At 34.8% G+C, this 19,654-nt stretch overlaps 2 protein-coding genes across 4 annotated transcripts; one reads left to right on the top strand and one right to left on the bottom strand.

Annotated features, from left to right (window-relative positions):
• Positions 1-91: 91 nt before the first annotated feature.
• LOC113763947 (putative membrane-bound O-acyltransferase C24H6.01c) lies at positions 92-9,298 on the top strand. Of its 3 annotated transcripts, none has more exons than XM_027307946.1 (20): positions 92-292; positions 420-475; positions 1,272-1,453; positions 1,551-1,599; positions 2,177-2,280; positions 2,393-2,457; positions 3,255-3,325; positions 3,620-3,679; positions 3,788-3,901; positions 4,322-4,446; positions 4,543-4,594; positions 5,798-5,860; positions 6,036-6,145; positions 6,241-6,333; positions 6,417-6,498; positions 6,894-6,971; positions 7,616-7,691; positions 7,766-7,815; positions 7,905-7,963; positions 9,214-9,298. In XM_027307946.1, exons 1-19 carry the CDS (start codon positions 190-192, stop codon positions 7,959-7,961), a joined length of 1,590 nt encoding a protein of 529 aa, XP_027163747.1. In that variant the 5' UTR covers positions 92-189; the 3' UTR covers positions 7,962-7,963; positions 9,214-9,298. The 3 variants fall into 3 exon arrangements, with proteins under 3 accessions (XP_027163747.1, XP_027163749.1, XP_027163746.1); XM_027307948.1 differs by lacking the exon at positions 9,214-9,298 and adding an exon at positions 8,053-8,402; XM_027307945.1 differs by lacking the exon at positions 9,214-9,298 and having other exon boundaries at positions 7,905-8,402.
• On the bottom strand, positions 9,166-12,879 carry LOC113760309 (probable (S)-N-methylcoclaurine 3'-hydroxylase isozyme 2). Its single transcript, XM_027302864.1, has 2 exons — positions 11,961-12,879; positions 9,166-9,777 (listed from the first exon to the last, which is right to left on the bottom strand). The coding sequence occupies exons 1-2, from the start codon at positions 12,837-12,839 to the stop codon at positions 9,166-9,168; spliced, it is 1,491 nt and encodes a 496-aa protein (XP_027158665.1). The 5' UTR covers positions 12,840-12,879.
• Positions 12,880-19,654: the final 6,775 nt, after the last annotated feature.

The raw sequence follows: 19,654 nt of genomic DNA, 5'->3' as shown, positions 1-19,654 counted from the left end.
CTTATTCCAACACCTGAACTTTGAACATTGTAAAGAACTAAGAACGTCGTCGTTGCAGCAATTTGCAGAGTTTTGACGTTTGAAAGAAAACAGCTTGAACAAAAAACAATCTCCGGCGTTTGAGATTCTTCCGAGGGGATCTTAGAATTTTTCCGGCGCTGGAATTAATTCCGATCCAATAAAAATACGATGACGGAGAGCAATTGGCGGCGAAGAGAGCTTGCATTTCTGATTGTTTATGCCGTTGCCTTCTACGCTTTTGTCATCCGTCGCTCTCTCCAACTCTCCCATGGTGCTGTACTCTCCGCCCTCCCCCATTTCTCTATTTATGTCGAGCTTATTTGCAAAATTACATTAATTCATCGCCTGCGCTATTTACACATTTTTCTTTTACTGATATGGTTGATTTGTAATTGCAGATTACTATACCAAGCTTTATGGTTTACGTCCTGGCTGGATCGCTAATCGCCTAAATGTATGCAATTTTTAGTTTTTGATTTTTTTGGGTTAGAGTAATCCTTTTGTAGCGCAACAGCTTACTATTTTTGTGCTTTTTGAGTTTTCTATGGTGGCATTCAAAAGCATTTTGCATGAACTATGATCAGCTAGGTTTTCCTTTTTTGTTTCTTTTTGTTTAAATATGTCTGTGTTGTTGGCTTAGTACTGAGCTGATCCAAGCATTAAGCTTATCTTGACTATTTTGATCTCATTAAGCATGGTTTCTAGCTCTGGCTGATTATTATATGCGTTTGTTTGTGCTGCAGCATGAAAACGATCTCTTTGAATGTTTTGTTGGGGCCCTAAGCAAAGCTTGAACTCAAATTTTAGTATTGAGCGTTGAGTAATTGAATTAATTGTGTAAACAAATGTTGTTCTCAAGGACTTATATTTAAATTATCTAAGTCATGCTCGAGTCCTGAGGTTTTGGTGTTGAGTTGTGACAAAATATCAATCTCACTTTTTTTCCCCTGTTGAGCTTAAATTAGAGCTTGAAAGTGAAATGGACTTGGATGATGACCTAGATGATTCAAGTTTGGTGAATGAGGAGTTGTAAGGTTGCAATGTAGAGTTCAAGTTATCATAATTTGACTTTTGAAGTTGTTGTCAGTAAATCATTATTCTTCTGCAGGTAGGAAAATTTTCTAGAAATCTATTTCATATGTTTTATTTCTGTGCTTATTCCATTGCCTCCCTGTTAATACACTTCAACAGTTAAATTAAAAGTTTCTTTGCCTGGTGTAGGCTTCACCTTTGCTCTTTTTCCTCTTCAGGATGCCTCTGATGCCCAGTGGAGGAACTTTCGAGGGAATCTACAAATTCTTACTGTAGTTTTTGGAATTTTTACACTTGTAGCTAATGTATTGAGAACCTACTGTTGTTTAAGGGCGAAAGGCATGGCATATGTTTGGCTCCTAATTTCTTTGGCATACTTGTCATATCTACACGGAGCTTGGTATGTTCCTTATTTATGGCAATATTGATACCTATGCTACATGCTGTGGAAATATTGGTTCTCCTTTCTGACATTTTGAATTTCTTTTGCCATGTAGCATCATATTTATTCTCACCATTGCTTCAGCCAATTTTTTGCTTGTCAAGGTATGTCGTCAAATGTTGTATTCCATTGAACTTCTTCATATGAAGGTGTATACAGTTTTTGTGTTTCCGTTATTCAGCAATTACGGTTCCCAAGATAGTGCATCCTCATAATTTTTAGTTTTAATGATAATTATGTATTGCTGGAGCTATGCCATTTCAAATATTTATGTTTGAACCAGTGCTTTATTTTGCTGGGATTTAAAACATTGCATTATGGATTTTATTTTCTGTAGAAATTTTGAATTTTCTGCTAGTTAAAGTAACTCAAATGTTTGCACTTTTAATTCTCTTTCTTAGGAACGTAGGAAGTCACTTTTGCATAAATGATGTTTACTTCTTCACTTTAGCTCTCTATGTCAATAATTCTTTTATGAAGGAACACACGAAAATGTCTTACTTTCTTTTGAAAGAGTATTTTCATTTTAGTTGATGTTGTTTACTATTCATATTATGATATAACATACAGAGTTTTTCATAATTGGTATTCATGCTTTGATGGTGCACTCTTCAAAAAGGCATTGAGCTTAACATGAGTCTTCTGATACAGTTCTTGTTTACCAGATATTCACTTTTGCAGATATTTGGCAGGACAAAATATTTCTCGTACTTGCTTTGGACTTTCAATTTATCATTTCTGGTCTGTAATCGTGTATATGGAGGATATCAATTCTCCAGTTTTGGGTGAGTAGCATTGTTCACTTTCAAGTTCCATAGGATTTAAAATAGTCATTTTAATCCAGTGAAGGTATATTTAGCTACTGAACTGTCTTACGGCGGTGGTTCTCATGAATAGGCAACATTGGGCTTTCCTGGACAACTTTCGTGGTACCTTTAGATGGCATATCTGCTTTAACTTTGGTATGTGCTTTCCCTTTTCTATTTGAAACTGGAAACCAATTACTAGTATTTTCTTCTTATTTTTTTCTACCTTGTTAGGAAAATCAAGTGATGATTAATGTGTCAAGGAAACATGATCCTGCATATATCAGTTTAATGTATTGAAACCAGACTGGATTGGTTGGTATCAATGCTCAATTTGGGCACACTCTTTTGACATGTTTTACTGACCTATCATTGGAGGAAGAACTCAATTATCTTAGCTTCAAAAAGTAGGTTTGTGATGCTTCTTTAAGGTCAATAATTTTGAAATTGAACCTCAAAGGTAGACAACAGATTGAGCAATTGAATTCGTAAATAGCCATACTCTAGTTTTTTGGCTGCTCTATTGACTACTCGATTATCTTCTTGTCCTTATTATAACATTTAGTAAAGATAAGAATGCTATCACAGTTTAAGCACTGTCTTCTAGGTGATGCATTTTTCTACCATTAATCTCATAGAAGCACACAACTAATTATGTGTTTTATGAAGACTGAAGAGTGATTTTTTCAGGGAGGGGGTCTGCATGCAAATACATTCTTTTATTCAAGCTGCTATCTGAAATTTTGAAGGGCCTAAGAGTTTTTTTTTTTTTTTTCAATGATAGAGTTTTTAGTTTGAGATAGATTCTAGAGAGGAAAATGTTTATTTCATGATTGCTGTTAATTGTACTTTTTTAATTCTTTCAAGTTATGGCTTCCACAAATTTGTAAATGGAAAATTGATTCCTTTCTTTAGTTTAATTTTTAACGTTTCTTTGTTCATTCTCTTGCCAGTTGTATTGCGCATGATAAGCTATGGTTATGACTACCACTGGATGGACCAAAATAATCGATTTGATCAAGAGGTGCATGTTTTGGAGTCACGGATATATGATGTTTCTCTATTTCATTGCCTAGATTGTCTATGTAGCGATTGGCATTTTGTAGTTTTTAGGAGGCCCACTACCCAGGCGCCTCTCCGATGCAGTGGGTGGGGGTAACATTTATGTAACTTTACATCTAAAGTCGAGTAAAGTTTGTCAAGTCTTTCACCTATATTGAAGTGATAATGCCTCTTGTATTAGGTTCTCATTTAGTTAGATATGTTGTCAAGGTTCAAAAGAGTTCCTTTTTAATTTTTGATTTGCTGGTCATGACAGAAGCACATCCAACGTTGCAGTACTTGTACATCCGGAAAGATATGCTATATGTCATTACAGGTCTTCTACTGTTTTGCTTGATTTGTTATACACTCATCTGTGATACAGCTGTGGTCAAAATTTTTTAAAAAATGAATATTGTTTTGAATTTCTTTCCATCTTTGTCAGGAGAGAAGTGTACAGAATGACAAATTCTCTTTTGCTGTGTACTTGTGTTATCTGGTGTATGCACCTCTTTATATTGCTGGACCAATTATTAGCTTTAATGCATTTGCTTCACAGGTTGGTGATTTTAATGTGGTTTTCATTTAAATTTTCTATTTCTCTTAGCTTGTTGCAAGCATTTATTTTTGGTGGATTATAATTACTATTCCTCCTTAACATGCTATATATTGCATTATCTCATTCTAACTTAATTAGTTATTGTCTTTTGCTGTCATGGCAATATATCATTCGAGTGCAGATTGTGAAATGAGTAGTCTGTAATGGCTAGACTCCTAGAAATTAATTTGAAAGTAAAAAAAGCCCACATTCCATTTTTAACTCTTATCTGACATTCACAGATTTTTATTGGAATTCCCTACTTGTAATTGGAATGTACCTCAACTTGCGAATCATATGAAATATGTCTTTTGGAGGATTCATAAATCAACATGAAGTTTATGATTTGCAGGATCCTAACATGATATATTGTTATTTCAGTTGGATACTCCTCAAAAGAATTACTCATCTAAACAAGTGGTATGGTATGGATTCCGGTGGATTCTAAGCCTTTTCCTGATGGAACTAATGACACATTTCTTTTACTACAATGCTTTTGCCATCAGGTTAGTGGTTTGCACGATTAAGGATGGCGATACTTCTGTTATTCAATTTTATTCAATGGTATATGTCTGATTGAATTTTTTTATTTCGCTTCTTAGTGGTGTGTGGAAACAGTTAACTCCTATGGACAACTTTATCATTGGTTACGGGGTAAGTGCTGATATCTATTGTAATTATGGCTCTGATGATGTGAGAATTAATGAATTGTCTACTTGTTATCTGATACCATGTTGTTCTATTATCATACTACAAAAGAATATGTGGACTTCTTTTCCTAGAAACAGTGACCTCATTGTAAGACAAAAGGTTAGTAAGTTTGATGGGTATTTTGGGTGCATGCTGGATATAAATTGGAAATCATATACAAGCTTAAGGGGTTTTTGAAACTATGGACATGAAATGCTAAGGATGCCAACAAGAAATCAGTAACAAAGTTTTCAAATGTTTAAATGGTAACTGTGATGAATGATTTTATGCTTTTTTGGATTTGAACCAGACCTAATTATATTATTCATTTCCAAGCAAGGCCTATAAAGACCAATATCAATTTGTATTATCAACTTGTACTTTTGCTTCCAAATATACTGTAAACTCCTAAAAAACATACATCAAACTTATCTTCAAAGTTTATCAACCACATGTTTGACATATCAGGATATTGTCCATTACATCAATAAGTGGATGCAAGTTTTAAAAGATCACAATTGGTGATACTTTAAGAGCTATTGTAATATCAGAGCATTATTGTTCAACATTTCAGTCATTTCAATTACCAATTTCCATAACATGCCCAGCTCAGATATGGTGTCATCCTTCAAAGGGCCAAGGTTCTTTAAGTAGCGCAAGAATCGCAAATGTTACTCCCTAGCTGGAATAGCAATGTGGCAAATAAGTCATCCTGTAATTGTGTTATGCAAGAGATAAAAGAAGGTTCAGTGATTATGTAGTTTCTGGTTGCTCTTTGTGATAGCTAAATTTATATAATATGGTGAAGGAAATGAATCCATGGTCCGGTTTATGTACTTTTTAATTATTCCCTCAGTGGGTTGCTTTACTCACCTAGTGGTGGAAGCCTCAATATGATTTTGATTTCTAGGTTACAATGTGACAATGCTGAAACTAATCAGAGTCAACGGTTAGCATAGCCATTATAACATTCATGGATGACTTATAGAGAGTGCTTTAGTCTTTGATTTGTTACTTTGAAGCCAAACAGAGTGCTGCTTCCTGAAAGTTTTTCATATTTCCTCTTTGCAAAATTTGTCTAATCCTCCTGCTGAGTGATATTTCAGAAGCTTAGATCTTTTATCTTCTAACTGCAACATGTCTGACAATCTGCACTTCTACTAGCAGGTCCTTAACTTCATGTGGCTGAAATTCTTTCTCCTGTGGCGATATTTTCGATTCTGGTCACTGGTAGGTTTGTGAAGCTAATACGTATATGCCTGCATATATGTTTCTTCATAGCTGATGCCTCATGTTGTTCTTGTATGGGGATATTTAAAGAACATAGATCTAGACCTTTTAGCATTTTCAATTATGATATATTCTTGGCCTCATGGTTTTCTACTTTGCTATGATATCCATGTAGATCAGTGGCATTGAGGCCCCTGAGAATATGCCAAGGTGCTTAAATAATTGTTACAATCTTGAGACTTTTTGGAAAAATTGGCATGCTTCCTACAACAAATGGCTTGTGAGGTAGATGGCTTTGCTGTTTATTTTTTTATTGTACTCTCTCTCTCTCTCTCTCTCTGTCTGTCTGGGCTGATATAGTCCTTGGCTTATGCTTAAAGGTATATGTATATTCCCCTTGGAGGTGCTCAAAGAAAGCTGCTAAATGTTTGGGTTGTCTTCACGTTTGTAGCCATATGGCATGATTTAGAGTGGTATTATTTCTTTAATGTTTTGCAAGTTATCATTTGTGTCTTTTGACCTTTCCCCTGTGACTGATAATCATCTTTGGATCCAGGAAACTTCTTTCCTGGGCATGGTTGACTTGTCTATTCTTCATACCAGAGATTCTTGTTAAGTCAGCAGCTAACACTTTTAAGGTGTGAGAATTTTCTGCAAAACTCAATTGTGCAATAACCATTTGAATTGAGGAGAACAGTATTACCGTCTTTGATTCTAAACTTCCTTATTATCTTTGTGACATAAGACTGGACTAGCTTCCAGCCTTGCAAATCAAGAGTATTTGAAAGTATCAGCATAATTGCCGTAAGACATACTATTCAGCAAAGGGAGATTTTATATTAAACAAACTAAAAAGTAGCCTCTAGAGTAATTAAATACTTTATCTCATTCACAAGAAATGATATCATGTCAGATCACATTTACTTTTCCATTCTGGAAGCATTATGAGACTAAGAAAAAGGACTGTGATGGAATTAGGAAGCAACTTTTTTTCGTGATTTGTCGTCTCAAGTTTCATATTCTCTGTCACCAGGTGCAGAGTGTTTTTGAGGAATTCTTGTTACGCGAACTTAATGCAGTTGCTGGTGCTGTTACCATCACTTGTCTCATGGTCTGTTTTCTCCTCGTTCGTGCTTGAGCTAAAGTAGTATGTTATTAAACAAAATTTATGCTGATGGTGCTTTACATTATGTGAATTGTGTTGAAATTGTTGATTATTTAGCTATCTAACTTGGATTACTGTGAGAAGAGAGAGAAGGATGGTAGATGAAACTATCTTACACTGTTATTGTAGGGCAGTATTTTTCCCTCAAAATCTCTGAAATGGTACAATTGCTTACTCTAACCTCTGCTCCTGTGCATAGTTTCCATCTCTTTTGGGCTTCTTTCTTTTTTCTTGGTAATTTATGTATGACTTTTACCTCATTTGTCTCAACAATAGATTTGTAACACATGCTAAACTACTTGCTTCACTTCCAAATATTAAGACATTTGACTTTCATTAGGTTTGTAATACAAGTTACCGGTCTGATTATAACAAGTCTTCTGTGACTAATCCCAATGAATATTCATCATGAGAGTTACGATGAATACTGTTAGACTGTTGTATGATTGGTTCATCCAGCACCTTATGTCAAATGACTTTGATTTACTCTCCTAGCTGTGTACTATTGTCTTCTAATATTTTGCCTTCGGAATTATAAGCTTTTGCTACGTGAAAAGCCTGCAACAGAAGTTTTAAATTGTGTTCTGCAGGTGGCGAATCTTGTTGGATTTGTCATTGGGCCATCAGGCATTAATTGGTTGATTTCTGGGTTTCTCTGTAAAGAAGGTTAATGCTTTTCTGTCTAATCTTGTTTGAGACATCACACTGCCAACTTTAATTGGTATGTTCTGATAATGCAGGATTACCTACAGTTGGTGGCATGCTCATTAGCTTCTATATTGGGACCAAGGTAAAGAAACTTATGAATATTTGGTTATTAAGCTTGACTTAAATGCTTCATACAAAGAGTATAACTAACCTATCAACTGGTAATTGCAGCTTATGTTCCACATCTCTGATTCTCAGCAAAAGCGGCTTAAAAAGTCGACAATGTAAAGGTTAAATTCTTGCCCATGATAAAATTTCTGATGTTCTACTGCCAAATGTTGGTATCAAAGTTTGGTTTCTCTGGGAAGGGGAGTTTTAGGTAGAGAGAAGCTGGGAAGGGTTGTCGGGCCATCATTGTGAGAAGTCAGTAACCTAGCACTGTGAAAGAACATTCCCTGGTCTATTCATCATGAAGGCGAACAAACTCTTCCTAGTGTTATAGCAGATGATAACTACCTTGTACGAGATGTCTTTACAGTTGACGCTTTTTGGTGTCTGAAAGCTGATTAGACAAAGCTGTTTGCCTGCCTTGATGTTGTCCGGTCGATATTATATTGACCAGTTCCATTCTGCTTGTACTTGGATAGAAACGTGAGCCTTCGCATCCTACTGTATTTTATTGGGGTCGGTTCACATTTATACTAATCTGTCCAGGTTTTTTTTGGGTTTATCATTAATAAAATTTTGTGAAATTTTCTATATATACTTGGCTTGGATGATGAAAACAATTCTGTTCATTCAAATGTCTCAAAAATATACAAATGTTGCCAGTGGGTGTTGATACATGCCTTGTGCTTCAAAATTCAGAATTTGGACCCTACGGAGACTAATAGATAGATGATCCAAGCCATGACTTTTTTGATTGGGAGAAATCTAAATTCTAGGAGCTCAGGCGAATGTCAAAATGAAAAAAAATAGAATTACAAACGTGGTTGATTCAAATGTTAGAATTACTCTTACGTTCTTAATACCTGCTTGCATATAAAAAAAGGTTGAATACCAAATCTTTTCACGGGTTATGGGATTGAGAATGATGCAGTAAGATGACAATGGTGTGTCATGTGCATTGAATGATGGCAATTACGAAGCCACGTTGTTCTTGATGGTTCTTTTCCCATCTCTGCTCATCTACGTGCCCATATATATATTTCACTCAGTGCTTAATGATAGTATTCGTTTTGTGAAGAAATTTCTGAATCAGTGAATTTTCTTTGTTGTTATTCTTCTTGTTACTTTGGCACATAAAATTGTTGTTCCTGGCTGGCACAGCAATAACGTGACACTTAATTTTACATCATAGAGATGGTAATTCTGCAATGGACAGTGAACTTACTGAAACTCGACAAACTCAAAACTGTGTTCACAAATTACAGTCCATTTTCTTGCAAATAATGATGAGAATGCTACTGTAAATTATTCTGTTCACGGATTTTCATTTTCTGCGGCTCAGCATAATGACCAAAGGCTGCTGCTTTTGCAGTGTTATTCCAAATTTTTCACTCATGTCCATGTGTTGAGGTAGCATGTTGTCTGGGAGAGACCACTCAAAATGGTAAATCAAAGAAGCCAAGGTCAAGCATACTTGCCTAGCTGCCATAGGCAATCCAGGACACATCCTCCTTCCAGCACCAAAAGGCAAGAATTCAAAGTCATTCCCTTTGAAATCCAAGTTACGACTGAGAAACCTCTCTGGATTGAAGCTTGATGGATCTTCCCAGATGTTGGGATCTCTTCCAATGGCCCATACGTTCACCAAAACTTCAGTCCCCATTGGGATAGTGTAGTTCATAACTTGACATGTTTCCGTGGCACGACGGGGGAGAAGCAATGGGGCGGGAGGGTGTAATCTCAAGATTTCTTTAACGCATGCTTGTAGGTAAGGAAGCCTGGTTAAGCCTGATTCCTTTATCACATTTTCCCCTGAGAATTCTATCTGATCAAGTTCTTGCCGAATCATGTCTAAGAATTTGGGATTCCTTAATAATTCGGCCATCGCCCATTCAACCGTGGAGGTGCTAGTATCTGACCCTGCAGCAAATAGTTCCTGTCCCACCAGATATAAAATTAAATCCTCCAAGGCTGATTTAATAAGCAGTAGTCTTCTGTCCCATTCATATGCCATTCTTATTGACATATTATTATTCGTTTCTCTCAATAATGCATGTCATGACTTAAAAAGAAAAAAATCAAATAATTTCTTTTCCATCCATCTTATAAGACAATCAATTATGTTGGAGTAATAACTATCCACTGAACTTTGAATAGAATGGCATGAGCGAAAAATTAAACTTGACGAGTTGTAATAGGGTTCCTTTTTTTTTTTCGTGCTTGTTTGGGGTGGGCCAGCAATAGGAAACTGCATTTCATTACACATATCCGTGCAAATTGAGTTTGGATTGATGTCTTGATCTACAAGATGAATTAATCTTTGATATATTTGCAATATATACGCTAGTGCATCTAGATATACGTAGCATGTGCAAATTTCCTGTATTCAACTGTTATTGACATCCACGTTGCATAAGACACATTCCAATCTCGGTTAGACAATTGCAAAAGTTAAAGAGGACGGCATTGACTTGCAAATAAATAAATATCCATGTGGGAATTAAACTAACAAGTGCTCAGATTAGGTGCAAGTATTTTATATGTAAAATGACACATAAGAAAATGAAACATAGAACCTTATTTTTTAGGGATAATTTCAGAAACCTCCCTTAAGATTTTTGACAATTTCACTCAGCTCTCCTTAGGTTTACATAATTACATTGACCTCCCTTGATGCAACAAAATTACTAGAATGTCCTTCACTCAATTAGATGATTCATAAAGAAAGATACCATACCACTACAACCAGCAAAACATTCCCAATTGTCGTATAATCTAAAGAATAAATTTGAAACCAATTGCTGAAAGTAAGAGGGATCGGATGATTGATGATTGGTATATTGTTGTGTCTATTTATTCAAAAAATTTTATTAGATATCCATAAAAAAAATTTAATAGATATCCATAACTGCAATTGTTGCCGAAAAACTGAAAAACAAAAATGAAAAATTCATCTTTTTGTTTTTGATTTGCTACCATGAACAATGGTTTTTTTTTTTAATGGAAATAGGATTAGTCTCTAATGGAGATTATGGAGTAATAATGGGTTACTCTTTGGGTCACGGTGGGATTGCTTCTAGTATCCATATAGGTAGGGCTGGGTCTAGGTCGGAATTCATTATTCCGGATCCGGACCCGGATCCGATCCGTTTACCCGACGGGTCTTTTATTCTATGTTCCGGATTCGGATTCGGATCCGGGTCGGGTCTACCCAAACAAATTTAGCAAAATTTATAATTTCTAATAAAAATGAAAAAAATATATATTTGTAAACTAATTTCTAACTAATGCAAAGAAAAAACCAAATAAGAAAAGAAATCAAATTGACTTTATTCAAATACATCACCCTAATCAAATTATATTGATAAATATATATTTTTTAAATTATTAATTCATTTATATCCGGATCGGGTCTGATACGGGCCGCAATACTATATTCCGTATCCGACCCGTTTTTTGTTTGACAAAACGGATTCGGATCCGGATCCGAAAAACGAAATTAAATCCCTACCCATACCCGCAATAATTTTACGGATCCGGTCCGGATCCGGGTCTAGACCCGACCCGTTGACAGGCCTACATATAGGTGGTGATGGGCTAGATTAGCTATTGCTAGGAGGTTGAAAAAGTTATAAGCAAGCTTTTAGATTTTTTTAAGTGGGGTTATATTTGATCTCGTAGTTTTTAGTGAAAGCCTTTGGGATGCAAAATGATTCTAAGGCTGCAAATATTGTTAAAATCACTTGAAATGAAGACTGAGTTGTTAAAATCACTTGAAATGAAGACTGAGTTATAAATAATAGTTTGCTCGATTGGCTTGGTATGGTGGCAAATTTGCGGTGGTTTTAGAAAAAGAAATTGTACATGATTAAACTAACCTTTTCTCTTTGTTGTTATGTCAATAAGGGTATATTAGGATTTTTGAAGAGAAATGTAGTATATTGGGTCTATATAAGTTACCTAAATAGTTAAAGTAGGGGAGGTAGATGTAATTTTTAAAAATTAAGGGGAGGTGACTGCAATTATTATAAACCTCAGGGGAAGTTTGTGAAATTATCCCTATTTTTTAAGGTTGTTGACCAGATAAAGAGAAAGAGAGGAAGGAAAGAGAGTTCTTACCAGGTGCAAGTAATTAATCTGATCGTCTGAGAAATCATTCTGAAGCAACACATCCAAGAAATCTTTCTGCCTCGTTGAATCTTGGTATTTCTTCCCTCTTCTCTCTCTAATGATCTCTTGCCATGCACTGCAGATTTTGTTGTGACATACACTAGCCTTCTTGCTTAATCTCTGGAGGTCCAGTCCACCTAAAACTGGATACAGATCTGATATATTTGGGGCTGTCCACAGCTCCATGACTTCCCTTATAAGCTCGCTCATTCCACCACCATTTTCTACCTCATCATAACTTATGAAGTCCTTGGAGAAAAAAATTTGTCCCAAGAAATTGAATACAGAAACAAATACAACTTCTGCAATCTTGATCCTCTGGCCTTCCTTTGAAACCAAAAACTGGACCAACTCATTCGCCTTTTGCTCTCTCAAATGGGACTGGTTTTCGATCACTTTTGCACCCAGAATTTCACTTTTACAAAGTGTACGTAAAAACCTCCATTGGTCTGTGCACTCATAAGTCCAGCCGACTGAAACATAGTTCATAAGGGGACTCTTGGCGTATGAAACATGTGGGACGTGCCGGCCGGAGAGTATCCGATCATGGGTCTTGAGGATTTCGGTGGCTGCTGCCGGGGTTGACCCAACAACCACAAGTTGACTCCCTAGCCGGAGGGAAATCAATGGGCCGTAATCTTGGGCTAGTTGGGCTAATGCAACGTGAGGCTTGCTTCCTATTTGTGGGAGATTTCCAACAATCGGCCATGGCTTTGGGCCGGGAGGAAGAGATTGGTTTCTACTTTTGATGTAATTTAGGATGAGCCAGAAGAGAGGCGGTAGAAGGAAAAGAGGAAGGAATATGAAGGAATTAGCAGTTGAATCCATGAAGGTTCTTTCCCTTGCTTCAACAATCGCAAGCCTATGATCCTTGCCGCTATTGGTCTGCTATATAATATAAGTAGCAGTTGTACAACTGTATCAGTATTGATATTCCCTCAGTTTTTTAACGAATTAATTATTTTTAATGTATAAAACATGGTGCACATCCTATCCTATCCTATCCTAATCCTAATCCTAATCATATCATATCATATCATATCATAAGAAGTATAAAAAGGGGAGTTGGCTGATATGAGTGCAATAGTGATGGTCCCGTATGGGCACCATCAGTAGGTGGCTAAACATGGAATTTCACATCTTTGTTTTGGTGTTGGACAGATTGACTTGCTTAACATATACGGTGGTGGTGTTAGCTTACGTGGAAGCAATTGGGAGCTTCTGAAGTTGCATGTCTTGCATGTCTTTCTTAAAAACGGTGCAAATGTGCTTTAGACAGGTGGCTAAATTTGAAATTTCACCTTAACATATTAGTATTGTATAGATTGAGTTTACTTTACTTTTGTTGCCTTATTACGTGGAAGCAATTGGAGGCTTACCCATTTATTTTAATTTTTTTGTAATCTCATTTAAATTCATTTTTACAAATTAAGTTATCAATTTATACCACCCTTTACACTCATTATTAGCTTAAAATATTTACTTATAATGTTCAATAAGCCTGATTATCAATTTTTTTTCATCCGTACTCTATGTCACAAAATTACATACTATTTAATAATTGATCAATAAGAATATAAAAATGTGAACTAAGTACTATAAAAGTTAACATAAAAATTTAATCCAAAAATTTTGAACCCCTAGCATTTTTTTCATGTGTAAATTTAAATTTTCATTTTGGAAAGGTAGGAAAATAGGCTAAAATTTGTCATAAATTGGTAATGCTAAAAAATGAGCAAGTTAACAAACTAAGAGAAAATAAAATCAACAAATAATAATAATAATAATGAAACAAAAGTAGTTAACATCCTGACAAAATGAAGAATCTGAAAAAAAAAATGGGTGGAGAAAGAGAGGAGGTTTGGGAGAAGACAATTCTAAATGATTTAATTAGATTTGATGAGTTATCCAATAAAATTAAATGGATATTATTGGGTAACTCATTTTATACTCGTATGCAAAAATTTAAGATACCCATATCCATCTATTCATAGTCGAGTATGGGTAAATTTAGTTAAATAGGTTTGTTTGTCATCTATAGTTTTGCAATAGCTGTTGACATTAGTTTTCTACCATGCAACCACCTATTTTTGTTAATGTAAATAGTGGTTTTGTCTACAGCTCTTTGTATGAGCTTTCTATCCTGTAATGACCAATTTTTGGTAATGTACATACTGCTACAAAATAGTGTGCCTACGTATCCTGAACTACCACTCTTTCGTCATCAAATTCGCACACACCCACTCTTAACTCCACACACACAACTAACAACTTCACAAAAAAACTGGGCACCCTCATGCATCGCGCACAAATAAACTAGTAATAGTATAAAAGGGCGAATGAGGAGATGAACAGTGACTTTCGTCCCCTATCAACCCCATTAGTGTGTGGATTGTTTGGTCATTTCATGTGAACCTTATGCTAATGGGTTGTACGGTACGGTGCGGTGCGGTGTTCCTACTACAATGGATATATTATTTCTGCACAATTGCTACTTCCAAGATATCTGAATCTTTTCCATATAGATAAGTTTTGCTAAATGATCATTATATTTGGACAATTGGCAGCTTCCGTGTATGGCCATCTGTGGAATTGCATAGAATCATTTAGTCATTCTAGGCTGGTCCAGGACAAGATTATTCAAAGTATGCATATATTAATGATGCGGTGCGGTGGTGCTCTGTTATAAGACCAATTCTGTCTTTCTAATCTTAGGCTGGGTTCTTGCATTGCACTTTGCACCAAGCGGTAGTGCTATGTTGTCAGAAGGGTGGGACTGATAATGCTGGTATAAAATGGACTCGGTGTTGGACATTTGTTGCTTAGCTTTACTGTTGTTGCTGTCTTTTCAGTGATTGAAGCTGCATTCATCTCTGCTTTGTGACAAAAGCTGGTCTGTTTTTGGTTAGTATTCGAACTTCTGATTTTGGTTGACAAATTACTCTGTCTTGTTTTGTTCTTTTACTGATGAAAGTGTTGTCTTCTTTCTTACTTTGGATCTTTTTAATGGTTTTGTTTATGTTTAGCTTCCTTATTTTTTACACTGCAACTTTTGTCATATTTAAATGTGTATGTAATATATCGTCAACGTTTCTGATATTACAAGTATTCAGCATTGTGTTAATATAATCAGTATTTACTGTCATTGTAACAGTTCTATGGCTACAGCTATTCAGAAATGGCAGTCGTTCAAAGGTTAGTTTAATTTACTTAACTGCACTGCTAATTTGTGTTCTTAATTTCTTCTCTTGATTATCATCGTCTGATGTTCATAGTGCATATCATCATCTGTGTTCTTAGCGTCCTCATATATATTTATACTAGTAATAGTTCACGTGCTTTGCATGTGATTGTAATGTTTTAAAATATATTATTTTTTTATACTAAATTTTTTTATGAAAATTTTGATAATCAACATCGTAATATAGCATTTTTATGTTATTTATTTTTTAAAACTATTTATTTTTTTAAGGTAGTTACTTTTAAAAACTTTATTAAATGAAAAGAGACAAAAAGCATTCCAATGTAGTTGACTCCCTTAGGATTGAATTTGGAATTATGAACCAAACACTTTTGATTTATAGTTTGAACTCTAACATATCAAATATTGATAATATCATATTTTACCAAAATTATTGTATATTCATGATTTGATTGCACATAAACCACAATCATTACAATTTTTTATAAATGAAGAATATAATTATGTAAGAAAAATAAACATACATGTGATTTGAATTCTTTGTATTATGTTAATTCTATTTTTATCAATAATGAAGTATAAATGATCCACCACGTAAAGTTTTTTTGGCTTATACATTCTGACAATTAAAATTTTATAGATAGAGATAGTTGGAGTTTGTCTATTTTCCTTTTATTTTATGCATATTTTTAGCACAATTGTTGACCTTGGTCGATCAATCCTTGGTTTTGATGATTATCAAACCAAAATGTAGATTTGGGCTAATGTTTTTATGTGAGCAATTTGTTAGAAGAAGCAAAAACAGGGCACTCATGTGGGACGTCCGAAAGGAAGCTATCGGACGTCCAAAAGGATGAAGAACATCAAGAAGGAAACTCTGTCGGACGCTCGTGAGGAAGCATCGGACGTCCGGAAGGATCGGACGCACGCATCGGACGCACATCGATCGCATCGGACGTCCGAGAAATTTCGCAAAGATTTGATGACTCTCTGACGACGTTCGGACGCATGGTTCGGACGTCCGACAGGTGGTTTGGACGCAGGGTTCGGACGTTCGACAGGTGGTTCGGACGTCCGACAGGCCAACGGCTAGTTTTGACAGCATTTAATATTTGACCGTTGGAGAGCCTTTTGGAGCCATTTCTCACCTTCTATAAACACCCCAAAGCACAAGAAGACACGAGACTTTTGCCAACACAAAATACAAGCTTACAAGTGAGATTTTTGAGTAGAAAGATTCTTTGTTGGTTGTATAAGGGGTTGGGAAAGTTGGGTTGTGAGGTTGCTCAAGTGAAGGTTACTCTCTAGGTGGAGTAAAACCTTGGTGAAGGTGAACCTATCACTTGAAGTGGTAAAACCTTGGTGAAGGTTGCCTCATTTGTATAAAATAGTTCTTAATTGGGTGAGTGATCTTTCAAGTGTAGGTTGTTGAGGGTTATCTAGAATAGTTGTAAAACTCCTTGGCTCAACCAAAGTGTGTTTGGGGCGAGGAAGGAGTGAGCCTTCACTTGTACATCTTGGTTAGCATCGCCATCTATTGAAGAGGCTATTGGATTGATATTTGGTTTGCATTTCTTATCTTTTCTCTTTAATTAAGTTTTCTTTATTGTGCTTAAATTTGATATATCTTTGTGCATCATTGTGAAATTGTTTGTACTCATTGGGTTGCACCAGGACTTACACAATCCAATGCGGAGCAAAAGCAACAAGTCTACTTTTTTCATATGAGTACAGTATTTTTGGTTTAGTAATCGTTTTTTTGATAATCATGCAATTGGAATGAGAATTATGGCTAATTAACAATTTCGAAATTAATTTTTGTATATTGCAATGTTTTATTTTTTAATTGCCAACTTTTAATCCATAACCGCTATCATTATTATAAATTATTGGAATGCACTAAATCTATCTAATTACAATTGTCACCATAAATGAAATTTACTTAATTTTAAAGTTTTGCATTTCATAACCTCTTCCGTTATTCACTAATATTGCAATGCAATAAATACATGTAATCATTAGAAAAAAAATGGTATTTTGAGCATAACCAATAACAATTTGGATATCATTTCCATTTTATCATTGCTCATTTTAAGTTTACTCTTATTATAATTCTTATTTTATCATTAGAGATGGCTTTTGACTTGATGGATGGACTTGGTTTGCTCAAACCAATACAAATGAAGTATTACTATATTATTGTCAATAACAATGTTTGTCTTTCCTTGGATATCAACGATTTGAATGTTATCTTTGGTATTATTTGAATTGTATTCTAGCTTTTTAATTCATTTGCTATTTACTTTATGTCATTTTATTAATAGTTTTCAATTTTTTTTCAGTTCTTCTTGTTTTGATCAGTTGCTATTAATGATAATAGTGGTTTGTATGGTGCTATGTTATATTTCTTTTTTCTAGTTTAATACTACTATTTCAGTTATAAAGGTGTCATCATTTTTTGGTGCAAGATGAAAAATTCTTCATCATTACTATAGAAAATGAATCTTGGTAAAAAGTGCATAATTGTAAAATTTGCTCGTGATGTTTGTATAAAGATGTACAGATGGATAAGGATTCTCCTCCTTATATGTTTCTCCATTTTCTAGAGAATGTCTATTTTTTGACATTGATTTTTCTTTTACAATCTCAACTAATGAGAAATGAGAAATTTTTCATAATTCAATTAAGAAATTTTGATGCGTATAATAATTGGAGATAGAGTCTAAGGGTAGGTAAATAGTTTTAATTATAATTACCAATACTATTAAGATGTAATCAGTTGGAGTGTTTTATTTCTTTTAATTAGTGCTACATTAAAATGAAATAATTCTAATTAAAAGACGTGAGGGTAATTTAGGGATAACAAAAACTAAGATAAAAAAGTGCTTACACTTACACTCCCTCATACCAAGATTTAGGACTGTCAATGGGACTGGGCCAACCCGAGCTCGGCTCGCTCGGCCCGACAAAAAGCCCGATCATTTAGTGAGCCGGTCTGAGTCTGAGCCTAAAGATTAGGCCCGAATTAAATGTGAGCCGAGTTTGGGCCTTATTAGGCTCAAACTCGATATAAGCCCGACCCTTTAATTACCTATATATATAATATTTATATTTTGATATTATGTATAATTATATATCCAAATATATTATTACTAAATACTAAATATATACATAAATTACAAAACACAAATATACATCTAAAAACTCTTTCATGAGCTTTCTTGAGAGCCAATATTGGTAATGCATAACTAAATCTCTAATTTTTCTTATTGGTTGAGTAAATTTTTGTATTGGCATAATATTGGTTGATTTTTTTTTGGTCTACAAACACAAAAATCATCAAGCATATTTGGATTTAAATCACAAGATTATAAAAAAAGTTTCAACTTTTAAAGATGTATTGGCTTATGATCGCATGTTTTATTACTATTTTTCATGCATTTTGAATGGATTAAATATAAATATTGTTGAAAATTTTTTTGTTTATATACGTTTTAAGAACTATTATTTGTTCATATTTAGTTTTAAATATATAGTCTTGTAAATGTTAAATTAGTTTTACAACTTAATAGTTATAGTAATTATATTAAGAAAATTAAGGAGTAATAAGTGAGTTTGGGCTAAACCCGATTAAGGCTCACAACCCGAATATTATGTGAGTTGAGTATGAGCTTCACATTTACGAACCCGAAACTCATAGCCCGAAACCCGAAAATGATTCAAATTAAATGAGTTGAGCTTGAACTCATCAAAGCCCGGCTCATTAGACCCGATTGACAGGCCTACCAAGATTCATACTTTTTATATAGTAATGATATATGCTGTTATAATAATTGAGTAACTTATTAATAATGCCACCAAGAAAAAAGTATAATACCTTAGGAGAACGATATCGTGAAAGAAATAGACGGCGGCGTCAAAGCTATACTGCTGCTAAAGCTAAGCCGCTTGGTAATTCCAGTAGTGGCCTATGCACTATTGCAGTTAATACAATTCAAATCCCACCTGAAGTTGCAGAATCGACATATGAAAGTGTACCACTGGAGCATCAGAGTACAACATCAACTACTGATTTAAGTTGTGATGAATCGAAAAATACTATTTTATCATCTAATATCATTCAATCTGAAGAACAGATTAATGTTTCTGATGGTAATATTCAAGCACCATATTCAGCTGATAATGTCTCTATTGGCATTCATAACGCTCAAATTGGAAGTATGGTTGAATCTTCCACTTCTTCTGCTATCCCACTACAGTGTACAAGTTGTACTACTTCTTTGCAGAATACAACCCCAGCTCATGAGAATGTTTATGGTTGTCATATTCAACAACCAATACTGATGTTTCCGTTGTTGGTACATCTCGGATAAGAAGTAGTTCCCAGGTATTGCGAAGAAAAATTGTGCCTGATGTACTGCAAGATATTGCTAAAGAGCCA

The sequence above is a fragment of the Coffea eugenioides genome, chromosome 2 (assembly GCF_003713205.1).
Source record: "Coffea eugenioides isolate CCC68of chromosome 2, Ceug_1.0, whole genome shotgun sequence".
NCBI classification, from domain to species: domain Eukaryota; kingdom Viridiplantae; phylum Streptophyta; class Magnoliopsida; order Gentianales; family Rubiaceae; genus Coffea; species Coffea eugenioides.
This window is presented reverse-complemented; position numbering and strand designations above follow the sequence as displayed.

Bases quoted from the DNA above. Each gene is read 5' to 3' on its own strand.
- LOC113760309 (XM_027302864.1), bottom strand. From the start codon at position 12,839: ATGGATTCAACTGCTAATTCCTTCATATTCCTTCCTCTTTTCCTTCTA. The intron at 9,778-11,960 runs GTAAGAACTCTC...CTGGTGGGACAG, and splicing joins AGATTAATTACTTGCACCTG to GAACTATTTGCTGCAGGGTC.
- LOC113763947 (XM_027307946.1), top strand. From the start codon at position 190: ATGACGGAGAGCAATTGGCGGCGAAGAGAGCTTGCATTTCTGATTGTT. The intron at 4,447-4,542 runs GTTAGTGGTTTG...TTCGCTTCTTAG, and splicing joins TACAATGCTTTTGCCATCAG to TGGTGTGTGGAAACAGTTAA. The intron at 7,816-7,904 runs GTAAAGAAACTT...TGGTAATTGCAG, and splicing joins GCTTCTATATTGGGACCAAG to CTTATGTTCCACATCTCTGA.